The 19,166-nt window shown below is 41.5% G+C and overlaps 1 protein-coding gene across 6 annotated transcripts in view; it reads left to right on the forward strand.

Moving 5' to 3' along the window:
- Window positions 1–961: 961 nt before the first annotated feature.
- The window catches only part of DAZAP1 (DAZ associated protein 1), a 71,555-nt gene continuing 53,350 nt past the window's right edge, over window positions 962–19,166 (forward strand). For 3 of the 6 annotated variants that reach the window (XR_011020512.1, XM_068234004.1, XM_068234006.1), the window contains exons 1-2: window positions 963–1,115; window positions 17,347–17,387. Coding sequence is in view for 4 of the 6 variants with exons in the window: in XM_068234004.1 (XP_068090105.1) it covers window positions 1,087–1,115; window positions 17,347–17,387 (70 nt within the window). In the remaining 2 variants the exon portion in view is untranslated. Of the gene's footprint in view, window positions 1,116–17,346; window positions 17,388–19,166 lie in introns of all 6 variants that reach the window. The other 3 variants (XR_011020513.1, XM_068234005.1, XM_068234003.1) reach the window with 2 other exon arrangements.

Raw genomic sequence — 19,166 nt, forward strand, 5'->3', positions numbered from 1 at the left:
CAAGAATATATGGAAGCCTCCATATGACTCTCACGTTGTAATTTGATCCTTTAACTGTGTCACCTGAGACAAAGACAGGATGTTAACAATGTCTACTTCCATGAAAGCAGGAAGTAGACAAACTGCAGATGTATTGCAGGATTTGTATCAGTTGTAACACAGGGGTGTTTTTCTTTAAAGGTTATTATGCTGTTGCTTATCTTTTAGAGCAGAGAGGAAGTTGTGAGTTCAGTTTTGCTTAGTGGTTTAACAATGCCCATGATAACCTTCTCTGGTGCCTGATCAAAGGAAAATCTATGTGGATGGTGATGACAATAGTCAGAAATGTGACCAGGGTTGTATCAGCATTACAATGCATACAACTCGTCCACAACAATAATTTATTGAACATCAGATTGGGACAGTATTTCCTCTTGTGATCCACAGAGGAGAGATCTACAATTATCTTCCAATTTACTTTTAACAGACATGAGCAGAACATATTACCATTCACACTTCCAATAAAACAAAGTGAAAGCTGCTTGCAACACTAGTGTGTTATCTGTTGCCCAAACAAAGAAGAAACCGCAGCCTATCACATGGATCCCATCATTTCGTAAGTCTCCAAAGTACTCCCTATGATGCACGTTCTCGTTCCCATATGTCCCCATTATGCCGTAGTATGCCACCCGTTACTTTGATCCTCACATGCCCCATTGTGCAATTATAAATAACAGGTTCGGGAAAACCGTTTTTCCAGCTTCCTACACGAGCGCCGCTGAAAAGGCAAGCCCTCCATATGCGCGGCACCCATTTCACGAGTGGCCGGTCACCTGACGTATTGTCTCTGACAAAATGGCTATACTTGGGAACACAAACAGGCAGCGTGTCTGTCCTCTAGTGTTCAATAAACCTCTCCTCAGCTCCACCCCCTCGAGCCGCTGCGCTTCTACCACAGGGACTACGTACGCACTCTTCCGTGATTCGCACATGCGTGGTAACGTTGACGCCGCCCCCTGCCTGGAAACCCCGTAGCCTCGCGCCGTGTTACCGTTGGCCGGAGTTAGGGAGAGAAGCGCCGGATAGTCGCAGTCTGGCCACGGAGAAATGAACAGTCAGAGCGGGGATGAGATCGGGTGAGTGGGCGCCAGTGGCGCACGGAGAGCAGGGCATTTCCACTGGCTGGTTCAGCCTGGCCTTTTGGGAAGCCGAGGCCTACTGTGACCCTGAGGAAGTGTGCGGGGACTGCCAGGCCCGAGTGTATGGTGCGCCACAGCGAGCACTGCAGCCGGGAGGTCAGGCAGGACAGACAGGGAGACATTGCGCGCCAGATGTTAGGAGGATGGAGTGCTGCTGAGACGGATGTATGGCTCTTCCTGCTCAGCCCACATGCAGTGTCTGCCTCCGCTCAGCCAGCTCTCTCACCATAACCAACAGGGATCACTTGTTCTGACCTATTTTTATTTCTGCGCACCGATAGGAAACGGACAATAAAGGTTACGCCTATAGTGCTGATACTTGTCTATTAAATATTGACCTTTATTTTCAAATCTAGAAGTTGAAAAAATGTTTGCTGTAAAAGTGTTGTTTTTTTCTGGGCAAAATAAATAATTGCCCCAAGGGATAATGATACTTTACAGTATGCTCCCCTATACGCCCATCTCATCCTTTATTATTGTTGTGATTTTACATTTGAACTCAGCTTTTTTTGTATATGAAATGTAGAGATGAGTGCCACTGAACTGTCTCTTTACATTTAATCAGATTTGAAAGCATATTATAAACAAGAATCAACAACTTAATTCATTAATAAAGCTGTCTGTTAATCATTGCTTTGAATCTGATTAGTCCTGTGCATCATTCTAGTTCAGCGCTTGTTAGTGCTGGCTCTCTGATTCCCATGGATGGATCAAAGTCCAATTTTACACTCCTCCCTATTCTTTAGACTGAGAGCACACTTGGGTCAGTAATGTTGCTTTCATTTTCAAAGTTTCTGCTTTTGGTTTTATGATCATGTGCAATAAGGTTTACCGATTTAATAATTGCAATTTTTTAATGATTGTGGCACAATACATTTAAAAGAGAAATACATGAGGTCAAAAGCAAATTGCTGTCACATTTTTTTCATTTAATTGTAGCAAAATGCGTAAGTGACATGATTTCTGAGCAAACCATTCAAATCAATGGCCAACGTAGCTGTGTCTGTTGTGAACAATTCTGTCGAATGTACTTCCAGCATCAATCTAAAGGAGCCCATACATATAGTGATATATGGGCAGATCAACCATCAGATCTGATCAGACAGAGATCTGTTGCCTGCCTATAAACTGCAGTCTGATTCCTGATAATCAAACAGGAATCAGCCTAGCAATGTCACCACCTGCCTGGCTCTCCCCGAAATGTTAAATGGAGTGGCCAGGAATTGCACCAATGGACAGGTGAGAATTTTCAAAGTGGGGAGTGTTTAACACTTGGCGGGACAGTGGCTGGGGATCTGTCACTATATTGTACACTGTTACTGTGCCGCACAACTGATAGCCCACGTGCAACCAAGATTTTCCATCATGTCTTGTCAATGCTTTCAACTGATTTGGGCCCAAAATGGATTGTCATCGATTGAGTGGGCAGGTTGTGGCACCAATAAACTTAACAAAACAAATGGTTGATCAGGTCACTAAATTAGTAGTTTATGGCTACCTTAAGTGCTCAGTCACATTATAAGCACTTTTTGGCCCTAAGGGCTTTCTCATAGCTTGTTATAAAACGCTCTCATTGCCTTACATTAAAATCGCAGTAAAATCACGCGATTTTAATGTAAGTCAATGGGAGCATTTTTTAAAAAGCCAAAAAACGCTTATTGTTTGTCTGAGCCCTTTATCTATTCTTACCCAGAACCATGGCACATCTCCCAATCCTGAATGTTCTGCTTTGAGAAAGAGGGACACTCTTTGTGTGTGTGTGTGCAAGCAGTCAAACAATATACACACTCCCAGACTGACATGGCATGAAGAAACCAAGGGCAATTCTTTTTTTATATGCCTGTCATTTTGTCCATAATTAATCTTCCATGAGATCAAAAAGTAGCACCTAACGCTGGAAATACACGGCTCGATTCTGGAACATTTAGATGACTCAATGGATAATTTCTGACATGTCCGATCTCCCGTCTGATCGTTTCCGTGCTTGATTCCGCATTGAAGACGATGGAAAAAAGATAAGAAAAACGAGCGGAAGATAAGAGAACCGCATGTGGAGTCGAGCGGGGAATCGATTGGGCGGGAGAATCGAGCGGCAAAATCGAGCCGTGTATGCCCAGCATTAGAGAGATTTGTAAATGATGTGTTTTGTGGGGGGCAGTGTTGATTTACTTAGTGGGCTGCTCTGTAGCCTCTCTTTACCTTTCTTGCTTTAGTTCACTGCTCTTTATATTCCAGAACTTTTTAGTTAATGGGGCACTGTAGTGAGATGGATATTGAGACTGCCGTATTTATTTCCATTTGAAGAAATTCACATTGCCTGGTAATTGTCTTTCTGATTGTTTTAGCTGTAGTTGTGTTTAAATCGCATATCTGAAGCAAGTGTGATGCTCATACTAATTCTGGGTCAGTGACTAAAAGGAAGTTTTCATAGCGTAATAGGGAAAAAAAATACAGCCTTTTTCATTCCACTTACAACAGTGTCCTTTTTTAATTTGTCATTCTTTGGCTTCTGAATCTGGCTGTGAAGTATGTCCCTTCAGTGGTGAGTCTTTTGGTAGCCTTGACAGCATGCATGTCCTCGGGAGCCCGGAAGATGTAGTCATAGCAGAGAACTACATTTACTTGCATGCAGGGCAGCGGAGTAATGAATTAAAGGAGAACCCTAGGGTGGTAAATAAGCATTTTCCTTTGCAAAAACACTGCCAATTCTATTTTTATAGTATACTTAATATTGCAATAATGTCTATTTACTTGGCCAGTATTACAGGTGCATACACCTGCATAAAGGATGGTGGCCGAAGGGATCATGACTTGATCCCTCAGGTGATAGCAAGACTCTCTCGCTCTCATATTATAGCAAAACAAATCATTTTTCTGCAGGGAAGGTAGGAGGGTCAACTGCACGGAGGTGCAGCTTCATGTGGGAGGAGTAAGAAGGCAAAACAATGTGCTTGAAGGTCGCTGCCGGATCTTTTATATAGCATATGTATTCAACTTTAGTCTAATTTAAAGCAAACTTGAGCTCAACCTTTCTTTACTTGATCTCATCTCTACCATAATTTAACACCTAATGTAATTTTACAAATGCACTGTATGCTCATAGGATTCTCAATTCCTTTGACGGTTTAGGACGGAGCGGTGCTTTTCAGCGCTGCTAGATGTAGGTGCAGCTGGCGCCTCCATAGACTAGAATAGTAATTACTTCTATCAGGCTCTCAGTGAGTAAGTGAGGTTGCTTAAAAAACATAATAATTTGGCCTCCAGCAATCGCTGGAAGCCGAATTATATCATTCCCCCACTATCCATGGCGGCCTGGAGGGGTAATAGTAATTAACATGGCCCGGACTTGTGCAGCAGCAGGATCAGCCATATACTGGCTGTATCCTGCGCCAAAATCTACCGGTGCCCATTTCATATGTATGTGGTTAGGACCGTCAGTAGCATAGAGTACACGTACTGGATAGTGTAATGGCTAAGGGCTCTGCCTCTGACACAGGAGACCAGGGTTCGAATCTCTGCTCTGCCTGTTCAGTGAGCCAGCACCTATTCAGTAGGAGACCTTAGGCAAGTCTACCTAACACTGCTACTGCCTATAGAGCGGGTCCTAGTGGCTGCAGCTCTGGCGCTATGAGTCCGCCAGGAGAAAAGCACTATACAAGTGTTTGTCTTTTAGAGGCTAGCCTCACATATGTCCCTATAAAGGGAGGAAGCACAACAGCAGCTTCCAGATGGCAAGGTAATTCGAAAAACCATGCACAATGGGGATCAGTTGGAAGTCACTTAAGATCTGGTGTGTCGGGAGGAACCTGTATACACACTAGAATTTTGGCCGATGTGGTCCTTAACAGCTGCCTTGGCAGAGTTTAAACAAGCATGTGTACTTAATTCATGCAAATTGCCATCTAACCTTTCTGGCCAGAGCTGCAAAATGTGTTGACAGTTTTATTATAAGGCTGCCAACTTGCCTTATGCAGATTTTGAAAATCCTTCTTCTGACTCCAGATAGTTAAATCCTGTCTCTTAAGCCTAATTTATACACATACTGTTTAAACAATTACGTGTCCTTAAACTGCTCTTGCGTGAATTCTTCACTAGTGTGGATGTGCCAGTACGCAAGAGGCGTTTGATTCCCTCTGTTCTCTGCATGTGGTTCCTAGATTTTGTTAAAATGGATCCAGCAATGCAAGTTGGCCATACACTAGTAGATTACTGGTAGATCAGGTAAAATATTGATCTTTGGTTTTCGCTGCTACAGAAAATCGTATTTACACAGCTGTGTATTGTGTATTTTCTGCTGTACTTGAAATTTGTGTTACTTTACTGAGTACTGCGTGTCCTATCTCATACTGTAAGTCCTGTATGTGCCAAATCCAGCATGACCCAATTGTGCTTGGCAAATAAAATGATCCTGATTTATGTATAATAAGGCTTAGCAATGTTGGATGTCAAGGTCCATAGACACACACGATTAATTGCTTCCTGTCCGCCTAACGCAGGATGGCGTCAGGAACGTGGCTCTCTCAGGTCTCTGCGACGCCATATGGCGTTATCTCGCGAGGAGCAAGATTTGACAGGAGCTTGCATGAGCTCCCGTCAGTAAACAGAGGGTATCCCAGCCATCAGCCTGCCAGCCAGCGATCGGAGCTTGCAGGCTAAGTATTTAATGATCATATATAGCGATGACATCTTACGCAGCGCTGCAGAGTATTGTTTTGTCACTTAACTGTCACTCGGAGGGGTTCACAATCTAATCCCTAGCATAGGCAAATGTCTATCTATGATTTGTGTAATGTTTGTATCGCAGTCTAGGGCCAATTAAAGAGGAAGCCAATTAACTAATCTGGATGTGTATTTTTAAATAAATGCAGATATTTTTTCATTAGAATAAACTAAACCTAACATCAGCAATCACATACCACCAAAAGAAAGCTCTGTTTGTGAGAAGAAAAGGAGATAAAATTCATTTGGGAGTAATAAACCATTAAAGTTGTGAAGTGCCGAATTGTAAAAAATGGCCTGGACACTAGGAAGGTATAAACCTCTGGTCCTCAAGTGGTTAAAGTCGGCTGAAGTGGCCGATAACAACCGCCTCGGTCTGAACAAGACCCTGAACAAGCACGCAGTTCAGATACTTGACTGCAATTACTGCATGCTGGTTTCAGGTGTGTGATTCAGTCACTACTGATGCATCAAAGATCAGCAGTACTCCAGGCAACTGGTATTGTTTAGAAGGAAATAAATAGCCTCTATATTCCTCAAGTCAGTTGTCCTTTAACTCTTTGGATTTGTCCCCTCAGACATAGGCCTCAATTCACTAAGCTTATCTCCTGTCTTTAATAATGTTTCTAGAGTTATCCCTATGGTGATGAGGCAAGTAGTATTCAGGAAACATGTTACCTCAGGCAAACCTAAAGTTAACTCTTCTGTCTTTAAGTTAACTCTTCGATCCTTACAATAACTCCAGAATTCTAAAGTTAAAGACAGGCTGTTATTTAACTGCATGTGAAAATAACTACAGAGGAGGTAACTTAAAGAGAAACTCCAACCTAGAATTGAACTTTATCCCAATCAGTAGTTGATACCCCCTTTTACATGAGAAATATGATTTTCACAAACAGACCATCAGGGGGCGCTGTATGACTGATTTTGTGCTGAAAGCCCTCCCACAAGAAGCTCTGAGTACCGCGGTACTCTGGGCAAACTGCCACAATGTAACAATGTTCACAGACAGGAATTAGCTGTTTACAGCTGTCTCTAACAGCCAAAACAGCTAGCAGCAGCTACATAACCTGCCCACAGTAACAATGTCACCATGTAATACATGTCAGAATGTGAATCTGGGAGAGGAAAGATTTTACAAGGAGCAAACACTGACTAAATCATACATAATTACTGTAAAAATGAAGCACTTTTTTTTACTACATTATTTTCACTGGAGTTCCTCTTTAAAGAATGAAGAGATAAGATAACTCTCTCACTGTGTGGAGGTAAGTTTTTTTTCTCTTGCCTTATTATCTCCAGCATGATCTTAGTGAATTGAGGCCATACCGCCGCCTAGTCATCAGTCTGCCAGGTGGATCAATTCGACCACACTACAGCCGATGGGTTTGTTCTCCCCTCTCGCCCTGCAACAGAACGCATAATCAACCTGTTGGCTGCCTGTGCATCTGCACAGCCACGGCCCAGCGATGTTACCTCAGGGATCGGGTCCGATCCTTGTCGGGCGACATCAATCTAAGGTGTATGGGCCTAAAGTCTGACATTTGATCACCACCATCCCCATGCTGCGCCAAATAGTGTCAGACCAAGTCCCACACTTTCAGCTCCTTTGGCACAACTCTGCTGTGCATAATCACTTATTACACTGGTGCACGTGCTTTGTGGGGCGCTGCTACAGTGTGAGAGTTGGCATTCTTAGATTTTTTTTTTTAGAGGAAAACCCCTCTGGGGGGATACTTATCTCGGGAGGGGGAAGCCGTAGGGTCCCAATGAGGCTTCCCCGTCCTCTGTAGTTGGTCACACCGTTGATCGGGCATGCTCTTGGCAGCACCGATAATTATCAAATCGGATGGTTAATCACCAGCCAAGTCGAATAGTGCATGTCCACTTGAAGGATTCACAAGTGGACATTTGTTTGTAAATCAATTTGGACACATTCATAGAAAAATATATTGAAATTTGAAGGGTCCTCAGAACTTTCAACACTGTACATAAATATGAAGCTTTGTGTAATTCATATGCAACCACTTATCAGAAGCTTACCTATTTCTATTCTAATATGCTTGTTCTCTATAAAGCTCTAATTACTATATGTGATGCACCTGTGCTACTACAGTTCCTCCTTTTTATGCTTGGCTGACATGAATGCCAAATACAATTGTTTGGCAGGTTAGAATGCCCTGCGTTTACAGCTATCCCTGTTTATCATTTGCCTTCTCCAAGGTTTGGGATAAGAACAGGCCTGACAGGTTTTTTTCTTTGTTTGATAATTGCAGTTCACTGCACCTGCTTATTATTCTGATTAGGTAGTAGATGCTGTTCTAGCACATGTAAGGTATATGTAGACCCACAGGGGGTATAGAATTCTGCACTGCCTTTAATGGAAGAAGATCCCTACAGACTTCATCCTCATTCCCTGTTCTAAAAGTGTTTTCATGCAGAGTAATTGCCTCAGCTCCCTGAAAATAACTGATTATCATATGTACATTTTTCCCTTCTTCATTTGATTTCTTTATTGTAGTTTCTTGTTATTTTCAGGACAAAATGTACCAAAAATACATTTGCTGTACTTGTTATTTCTAAGTAAAATTACAAGACTCATTGTTATGGTATATTCTTTTTGTCTGCTGTATGCTAGCGCCTCTAGATGTATAATAATCCAAAAAGATGTAAAGAAACTATTTGCCCAGTGTCCTTAACCACTTAAGCCCGAAGGGTTGAATTTTTTTTTACATCCGAGCAACTTTCACCTCCCATTCATTTGCCAATAACTTTATCACTACTCATCACAATGAATTGATCTATATGTTGTTTTTTCCGCCACCAATTAGGCTTTCTGTGGGTGGTACATTTTGCTAAGAGCCACTTTACTGTAAATGCATTTTAACAGGAAGAATAAGAAAAAAACGGAAAAAATTCATTATTTCTCAGTTTTCAACCATTATAGTTTTAAAATAATACATGCCTCCATAATTAAAACTCACGTATTGTATTTGCCCATATGCCCTGGGTATTACACCGTTAAAATTATGTCCCTATCACAATGTATGGCGACAATATTTTATTTGGAAATAAAGGTGCATTTTTTCAATTTGCGTCCATCACTATTTAGAAGCCCATAATTTATTAAATCATGTTGATATACTCCTTTGACATGCATATTTAAAAAGTTCAGACCCTTAGGTAACTGGTTTTTTTTTGTTTTGTTTTTTTTTATTATTGTAATTTTTTTTTTTTTAATTTAAACTTGTATGTGGGTATTTTTTGGTGTGGGAGGTAAACAGGGAATCGTAAATGTTTGTAAATGTATTTTATTCAGTGTTAAGTTTTTTTGGTGTAGTTAGCTATTTGGCCACAAGATGGCCACAATCAAAAAGTCCTGGGAGCGATCGATCTCGCTCCCAGGCAGAAGAAAGGAGACCAGAGCGCAAAAAAGCCGCAGCGTCTGAAGAGACGCTGTCGGCTTTTCTCCGGGGGGGTCCGATCAGCGAAAGGGATTTATAATCCCTTTCACTGATCGGTGGGCTAGCGGCCAGCAGCGGGGGTGCGCACGGGGGGGCCCGCGGGAGTGCGCGCAGCCTAACTGGACGAAAATTTTCGTCCAGTTAGGCTTAAGTGGTTAAAGTGAACCCGAGGTGAGAGTGATATGGAGGCTTCCATATTTATTTCTTTTTAAGCAATACCAGTTTCCTGGGTATCCAGCTGATCCTCTGCCTCTAATACGTTTATCCTTGAACAAGAATGCAGCAGATCAGGTGTTACTGACAATACTGTCAGATCTGACAAGATTAGCTGCATGCTTGTTCCTGGTGTAATTCAGCCACTACTGCAGCCAAATAGATGCAAAAGGCTGCCAGGCAACTAGTATTGTTTAAAAGGAAATAAATATGGCAGCCTCCATATCACTCTCACCTCAGGTTCACTTTAAAGCAGACTTGTCAGAGAAGGCTGTGTTGATACTTGCTCTTAGTCAGAACAGAGTAAAATTACTAGTTAGGGCCCTTTGCACCATATGTGTTGGATTTTCACAGACTATCAACATACTCTCCATGTTGTGCTATGGGATCATCATTCACATATATCTGTCGCTTTGCCGTGTGAAATAGCGAGGCCCTTTTGCATGAACTGTAGTTAATAGCAGTTGCATTTACCATTTATCATAATAAATGCCACTGATACTGCAGTGGAAATGTCTGTGCGTTGTGCTAAACTACACACAGCATACATTACTCAGTTGAATTGAATGGGAAAAATCAATGATCGTATGGGTACCACACGTGTAAACTAAACCCCAAGCTACAGGCTATGGATGATCATTTAGATGCATTTAGTTTCCCCTTGCATTCAAATTTCATGTAAATTATATGCAGCTTCAGTGTTCTCCCCAGGATTTTTTTCCAGCCGGGTGGCATGAAAAAGTAGCCGGGTCGCGTGCGATGGGGAAGTGCAGGACAAGTGCAACTCTGCTTACAGCATAGGGGGAGGATGAGGAGACGAGCTGATGTAGCTGCTAGGTACACACGATGCAATTTTCTGACTGATTTACTGTCGCATGGACTATTTCCAACATGTTTAATCTGATTTTCAATCGATTTTCCGATTACTTCTATGGGAAATCAAGCTGAAATTTGATCAGAAATCAGATTGGACATGTTGGAAATAATCCATCTGACAGTAAATCTGTCAGAAAATTGCATCGTGTATACCTAGCATTAGGGAGAACGTATCTCAGATTACGGTGCTCAGGTTCCTTTAAAGCAGACCAGCACTCAGAACTTCCTCTCTTCTCTAAAACCTAGGTTCTCAATGTGTGGTACGCGTACCCCAGGGGGTACTTCTGATGATTCCAGGGGGTACTTGGGCTTGAAAAACTTAACTAAGAATAACAAATTTAGAGTTTTAGAAAAGGATAAATACTATTTAAACACCAAATTAGTGTTTTAGCTAATTCAAAGCCATTGTAAATGTTTAGAAATTGTTTAGAGCCAATTATCATGTACTATGATTAAATATATATTTCTCAAGGGGTACTTGGAATAATGTTTACTAGGCTAGGGGGTACTTGGCAAGTACAGGATTTGAAAAGGGGTACATACCAATAAAATGTTGAGAAACACTGCTCTAAAAGATAAGCAACAACATAATAAACTTTAATGGAAGACATTTCATTGTTACAGCTGATACAAATTCTACAATAAATCTGCACTGTTTCTACTTCCTGCTTTCAAGGAAGCAGACATTGTTAACCTCCTGTGCTTTCAAATTAGTTTATCTGCCATAGCAGTCAGGTGACACGGGAGAAATAAAACTACAAATTGTGATTAGACAAGAGGGTTAATTAGACAGGCCAGACTCTATAAATAATGCAGGGTATATTTCACTGTTTTCCTTCTATGCAAGAGTTCAGGTCCACTTTGTTCCTGCAGAGTGATTGTTGAAGGGGGGATCATTACTGACAGGATGCAAGCTGGGGGGGGGGGGGGGGGTAGATACAGACACAGCAGGAGAGATTGCTTTTTTTTCTTTTTACTTTAAGTTTGGGACAGAGCAGAAAAGAGCTGAGTGCAGAGGAGGCTGCCTCTGAAACACCGTCACTGTACATGCCCTGTAATGCTCGATCCTCCTCTTCCCCAGCCCGAGAGCTGCCAGCATAAAATAAAGCCTGTTTCATTGGAGGGCGGGAGGCAGAGACGGAGCAGAAGTTTCCAGCTAGATAACATGCATGGTGCCGCCCCTTACAACCCGCCCAGCCAATCCCTGCTCCACCAGACCAGACAGCGTGAGGTGACGGGAAGAGGAGCGCTCCTCAGCTCCTGCAGTGTACAACGTCAGCTCTCCCTATTGTGCGAGAGCTGGACGCTGATTGCTAGCAGGCAATGGAGCGCTCCTGCCTGGGTTTTTTTTGTAGCTGGGTGGGTGATTAACAGCTGGGCTGGGTCAGAAAACAGCCGGGCGGCCCGCCCACTTGGCCCTGGGGAGAACACTGAGCTTGAATCTGGACCAATCAGAATAACTTTCTGTCAATTTTTAATGGGCCAAGTTCAAGCTGCATAATATTTACATGGAATGTGATTGCAAGCAGATATTCTTTGAAACTCATTGATCATCCCTAGTCTGTAGCCTTGGGGATTGGTTTACACTTTGTGTACCCATATGCTCACTGATTCTCCCATTTGATTCCCTGCAGGTTTGATTCATCGGCTGGGGGTCGAAACCCCGCAAATATCCCATTTATCTGCTTTTGTAGTATTGCTGTAGAATAGATTGTAAGCTCGCAAGGGCAGGGCTCTCTCCCCCTTTTGTGTCTTGGTAACCATTATACATTTTATTCATCATGTTAATTTTATCACTGTCATTACCAGTTCTATAATTTGTATTTTGTATCATTCTTTGTATTTTGTCACTAATTATGTATCTTGTATATTGGTGTACACCATTGTCTGTATTATTATGTACCCCATGTTTGTTTCTTACTTTGTACAGCTCCACGGAATATGTTGGCGCTTTATAAATCAATAATAATAATATTGCTGTAAAGTATTGAGCAGACAGGACTGAGGATTGGGGCAGAGCAGGTGTGGCGGTAGATCGACAGCTCATGTCGTTACATCGCATAATACATTTTTCTGCGCTCTCTCTCTGTTGCAATGCATTTTAATGTTCTTTTATATGTTTCTGGTCCAAACTTTGTTAAAATGCATAGATATAAACTGAGACAAAGGGAAACACGCACACTTTGATGTGCATAAGTTGTCCATTGGTATTTAACCACTTCAGCCTGCAGTCGTTTTTCACCTTATGCATCCGAGAAATCTTCACCTCCCATTCATTCGCCAACAACTTTATTAGGCTTTCTTTGGGTGGTAAATTTTGCTAAGAATTATTTTTTCCTAAATGCATTTTAACATGAATATTAAGAAAACATTGAAAAAATTCATTATTTCTCAGTTTTCGGCCATTATAGTTTTAAAATAATACATGCTTCCATAATTAAAACCTACGTATCTTATTTGCCCATTTGTCCTGGTTATTACACCATTTAAAGTATGTCCCTATCACAATGTATGGCGCCAATATTTTATTCGGAAATAAAGGTGCATTTTTTTATTTTTGCGTCCACTATTTACAAGCTTACAAGCTTATAATTTCAAAAAATATTAGTTGTATACCCTCTTCACATGCATATTAAAAGTTCAGACCCTTATGTAAATATTTTTTTTTTAGTTAACATTTTTATTTGGGTAATTTTTGGTGTGGGAGGTAAACCGTTAATTTTAAATGTAATTAGTTTTTCCATCCTGCAAGCTCACAGGAACTACAAGGAGGACACTGCCTCTAAAAATAATCAGGCGGTTTTTCTATCGGGGACTTAGATCAATGAATGGGAGCATTGTTCCCATTCATTGATCTCCGGACTACCGGGGGGGGGGGGGGGGCTGCATGATCACGCGCGGGGGCAGACCAGCAGCATTTTGGACGTGAAAGTCACGTGCAAAAGGCGAAGATGTGTAAACTCACTACAACTGATTCACTTTACCTTGATAAGGGTATGCAGCTTACAGTGCTGTGAAAAACTGTTTGCCCCCTTCCTGATTTCTTATTCTTTTGCATGTTTGTCACACTTAAATGTTTCTGCTCTTGAAAAACCGTTAACTATTAGTCAAAGATAACATAATTGGACACAAAATGCTGTTTGTTTTTATTTTTTAGTGAGAAAAAAACTCCAAATCTACATGGCCCTGTGTGAAAAAGTGATTGCCCCCCCCTTGTTAAAAAAATAACTTAACTGTGGTTTATCACACCTGAGTTCAATTTCTGTAGTCACCCCCAGGCCTGATTACCTCCACACCTGGTTCAATCAAGAAATCACTTAAATAGGAGCTATCTGACACAAAGAAGTAGACCAAAAGCACCTCAAAAGCTAGACATCATGCCAAGATCCAAAGAAATTCAGGAACAAATGAGAACAAAAGTAATTGAGATCTATCAGTCTGGTAAAGGTTATAAAGCCATTTCTAAAGCCTTGGGACTCCAGCGAACCACAGTGAGAGCCATTATCCACAAATGGCAAAAACATGGAACAGTGATGAACCTTCCCAGGAGTGGCTGGCCGACCAAAATTACCCCAAGAGCGCAGAGAAAACTCATCCGAGAGGCTACAAAAGACCCCAGGACAACATCTAAAGAACTGCAGGCCTCACTTGCCTCAATTAAGGTCAGTGTTCACGACTCCACCATAAGAAAGAGACTGGGCAAAAACGGCCTGCATGGCAGATATCCAAGGCGCAAACCACTTTTAAGCAAAAAGAAAATTAAGGTTCATCTCAATTTTGCTAAAAAACATCTCAATAATTGCCAAGACTTTTGGGAAAAAACCTTGTGGACCAACGAGACAAAAGTTGAACTTTTTGGAAGATGCGTGTCCCGTTACATCTGGCGTAGAAGTAACACAGCATTTCAGCAAAAGAACATCATACCAACAGTAAAATATGGTGGTGGTAGTGTGATGGCCTGGGGTTGTTTTGCTGCTTCAGGACCTGGAAGGCTTGCTGTGATAGATGGAACCATGAATTCTACTGTCTACCAAAAAATCCTGAAGGAGAATGTCCGGCCATCTGTTCGTCAACTCAAGCTGAAGCGATCTTGGGTGCTGCAGCAGGACAATGACCCAAAACACACCAGCAAATCCACCTTTGAATGGCTGAAGAAAAAGAAAATGAAGACTTTGGAGTGGCCTAGTCAAAGCCCTGACCTGAATCCTATTGAGATGTTGTGGCATGACCTTAAAAAGGCGGTTCATGCTAGAAAATCCTCAAAGCTGAATTACAACAATTCTGCAAAGATGAGTTGGCCAAAATTCCTTGAGCGCTGTAAAAGACCCGTTGCAAGTTATCGCAAACGCTTGATTGCAGTTATTGCTACTAAGGGTGGCCCAACCAGTTATTAGGTTCAGGGGGCAATTTCTTTTTCACACAGGGCCATGTAGGTTTTTAGTTTTTTTTTCTCACTAAATAATAAAAAACATCATTTAAAGCTGCATTTTGTGTTCAATTATGTTATCTTTGACTAATAGTTAAATGTTTCTGCTCATCAAAAACCGTTAAGTGTGACAAACATGCAAAAGAATAAGAAATCAGGAAGGGGGCAAATAGTTTTTCACAGCACTGTAGAAAAAGAGAGAAGGAAAGGTTTCATTCCGACTGTCTTGGGCTTCTTTTATATATTTTGGTTAGAATAACTATTGTAATTCTTCTTGATTTAGCATTATAAATGACTACCTTGGCACAGAGAGGGGTATGCAGATTGGGAGGAAGTTCAAGAACAAAATATTTTATTTACCATATGCGAAGGACCCCATGGGACAGCTCCCCCCACGTGACACCACGTCTACCTCACAGCATGACACATCATTGCACAAATGCATGCACAGTGAAGAGAGACATAAGGAGAGGGGTGTGCTGCAGAGTGCTCCTAAGTAAGGGTGCATACGCCCATCAGACCATAGTCTTTGGAAAATGAAAGCTCACAGACCAATTTTACCCCCTTCCATGTAGTATGAGAGCCATACTTACACAGTCTATTCTATGGAGCTGAACTCATCAGATAAAAATCTTTGCAAGATGCTGCACACAAAGATGCTGTACACATGCAACAGATCAGTATCTACAAAAGATCCGTTCCTGCAAAATGCATTCATAGTCTGATACCTGCAGATCTCGTACACACCTTGTTTAACGGACAATTATCTGCAGATCAGATCCACCAGGATGGATCTTCAGATCGGCAGATAATTGTCTGATCTGCAGATGAATGTCCGTTAAACAAGGTGTGTATGAGATCTGCAGATATCATAGACTATGATTGAATTTTGCAGGAACAGATCTTTTGCAGATACTGATCTTTTGAATGTGTACAGCATCTTTGTGTGCAGCCTCTTGCAAAGATTTCTATCTGATGGGGAGTTCAGCTCAATAGAATAGACTGTGTAGGTATGGCTCTCATACTGCATGGAAGGGGGTAAAATTGGTCTGTGATCTTTCATTTTTCAAAGACTATGGTCTGTGTGTATGCATCCTTAACCTATTTCGGTTCCTGGACGTAGACTACGTCCAGGAACCATGCGCGCTCCTGCAGCCGATTGCACGCGCGCTCCCGGCCCGCGGTTCATTAGCCAGGCAATCAGTGAATCGGGCTATGGTGCCCGATCACTGATTCCTCTCCTCCGCTGAAAAAGCGACAGCTTCTCTCGGAAGCTGCGCCTTTTCTGGCTGTTACCTCCCCCATGCGTCGCTCTAAGCGTATGTTACGCTTAGAGTGACGTCATGTAAACAAACTCATGGCCGCCATCTTGTGGCCAAAAAGTAAAACTACAACTAAAAGTAAAAAAAAAAAAAAAAATCAACACACATTTACATTATAAACCTATAGTTTACATCCCACCCTCCCAAAACTACCCAAATAAAATGTTGAACATATAAAAAAAAAACCATTACAATAAAAAAAAAACAAAAAAAGTAACTATTTACCTAAGGGTCTAAACTTTTTAAATATCAATGTAAAGATATGTTTCTATTTTTTTTTATTTTAAACTTGTAAATAGTGATAAATGCAAAACGAAAAAAATGCACCTTTATTTCCAAATAAAATTATTGTCGCCATACATTGTGATAGGGACATAATTTTAACGGTGTAATAACTGGGACATATGGGCAAATACAATACGTGAGTTTTAATTATGGAGGCATGTATTATTTTAAAACTATAATGGCTGAAAACTAAGAAAAAAACGGAAAAAAATCATTATTTCTCATTCTTCCTGTTAAAATGCATTTACAGTAAAGTGGCTCTTAGCAAAATGTACCCCCCAAAGAAAGCCTAATTGGTGGCGGAAAAAACAAGATATAGATCAGTTTATTGTGATAAGTAGTGATAATTATAGGCTAATGAATGGGAGGTGAACATTTCTCAAGTGAAAACGACGGAACGCGAAGTAGTAGTGGTTACCGTGGAGAAAAAAACGTATAGCTGGCCATACACTAATAGATTTCCACCCAATGTTCCAAAACAATGAATTCCTTTCTGACAATAATTCGGAAGGAATCGATTACTATACACTGCACATCAATTTCTAATACATACCAGCAGGAAATCTATTGAAAATTGAGCTGAATTTTCAGTCCTGTCTGATCGATTCTTTACTTTTTTGGGGCAAAGTAGTTTGATCTGACATTTGGTGGAATCGACTCCCAGCAGATTAATCTAGTGTGCAAGGGATTGATTGGGAAAATCGATGAGTGTATGGGAACCTTAAGACTGCTCAGATGCTGCATGTTTAGGTGGTATTCTTTACAGTTTGTGCTACCAAGAACATGATCAAGCTAAAATCTTTTGGATATATGATTGCTGCTGGCCTGTGTAATGAACGTGCGTTTTTTTCCCCCTCCTCCAGAAAACTTTTCGTTGGTGGACTTGATTGGAGTACAACGCAAGGTAAGAAAGACCTCTCCTTTTGGGATAGGTTTTGCAATTTAAAATGAGTATTGCAAGTCTCATGAGAGTACCAGTGCTGACTGAAGTACCGTAATAGTATTTCAGCCATACTTAAAGGGAGTGAGGTTAGACTAAGATTTTTCAGTGGCGTAATGGTGGACCAGGAAGTTGCGTTCTAAATCAAATTGCATGGTGACATCACCCTGTAGTCCAGTAAAGTTTTACATATTTTACTAAAGAAAAAAAAAATTGGTAGCCACAAGTTTTGGTTGTCCTATGACTGAAGCATGTGTGACCATCTTGGACTTTTTGAGGTTTAAAGTGAATCCGAGGTGAGAATATGTAGGCTGCCATATTTATTTCCTTTTAAGCAATCCCAGTTGCCTGGCTGCCCTGCTGGTCTTCTGCCTCGAATACTTTCAACCATAGACCCCGCACAAGCATGCAGCAGGTCGGGGGTTTCTGACAGTCTTGTCATAACTGACAAGATTAGCTGCATGCTTGTATCTGGTGTAATTCAGTTCACTACTGCAGCCAAATAGATCAGCAGGGCAGCCAGACAACTGGTATTGCTTAAAAGGAAATAAATATGGCAGCCTCCATATTATTCTCACCTCCGGTCCCCTTTAAGGAGGCAGAGAAGAGAACAATTGTTTTAATACTACATGTTTAGTCTTAAAGAGAATCTGTATTGTTAAAATCGCACAAAAGTAAACATACCAGTGTGTTAGGGGACATCTCCTATTACCCTCTGTCACAATTTCACCGCTCCCCGCCGCATTAAAAGTAGTCAAAAACAGTTTTAAAAAGTTTGTTTATAAACAAACAAAATGGCCACCAAAACAGGAAGTAGGTTGATGTACAGCATGTCCACACATAGAAAATACATCCATACACAAGCAGGCTGTATACAGCCTTACTTCTGAATCTCAAGAGATCACTTGTGTGTGTTTACCTTCTGTCCCCAGCTTCTCTCATGCACTGAACATTACAGGCTTCCTGCAGACAGCTCTACCTATGTCGTTAATTCCTCAGTATGTGACAGACCAGCTCCTTTCACAGCCTCCAGAGGAGGATTTTTATCCAGCTCTCTTCTATCACTGATAAGATAGCAGAGAAGCTGCTGGCTTATGTAAATAAAACACACACTGGAGTGTGCATAGAGGAACAGTTCAACACTGAAGAACTTGGCAGCCTTCCAGACACAGGCCGACAAGTCTGACAGGGGAAAGATACATTGATTCATTACAGAGATGGTTATAGTAGAAAGCGCTACAGTGAGGGCTGGTTCAGACGGACGTTTGGAGGCGTTGCGTTTGCTGGCGTCGCGTTCAGCAGCGTTCGTGTGCGTTTGGATGCGGTCGCGTTTTTTCTTCCCCTAGGGGGACATTAGCCGTCGCGGTTAACCTCCCCTGGAAGCTACATGTAGCTTCCAGGGGCTCCTTGAACGCCAGAGAAAATCGGGACCCAAACGCCGCGTTTGTGTAAACGCGCTTGAAAGCTTGGTACAAACGCTCCCATTCACTTGAATGGGAGCGTTTAACACCAAGCCCTGAACGCTGGCTGTAAACGCTCTGCAAACGTCCGTCTGAACCAGCCCTGAGCCAGAACACATAAGAATAGGTTTAGGAACTTGTAGGATGGTAGAAAAAACGTTGTAATTTTTGTTAGTCACTTTAAGATTTATGCTTTGTATGTTACATTTTCTATTTTTCTTCTCACTGCCAAGTATTCTTGTCATTTTTCACTTGCACGAATAAGTGCTCTAGGGCAAAGGCT

Source organism: Hyperolius riggenbachi, chromosome 1, assembly GCF_040937935.1.
Source record: "Hyperolius riggenbachi isolate aHypRig1 chromosome 1, aHypRig1.pri, whole genome shotgun sequence".
Lineage (NCBI taxonomy): Eukaryota > Metazoa > Chordata > Amphibia > Anura > Hyperoliidae > Hyperolius > Hyperolius riggenbachi.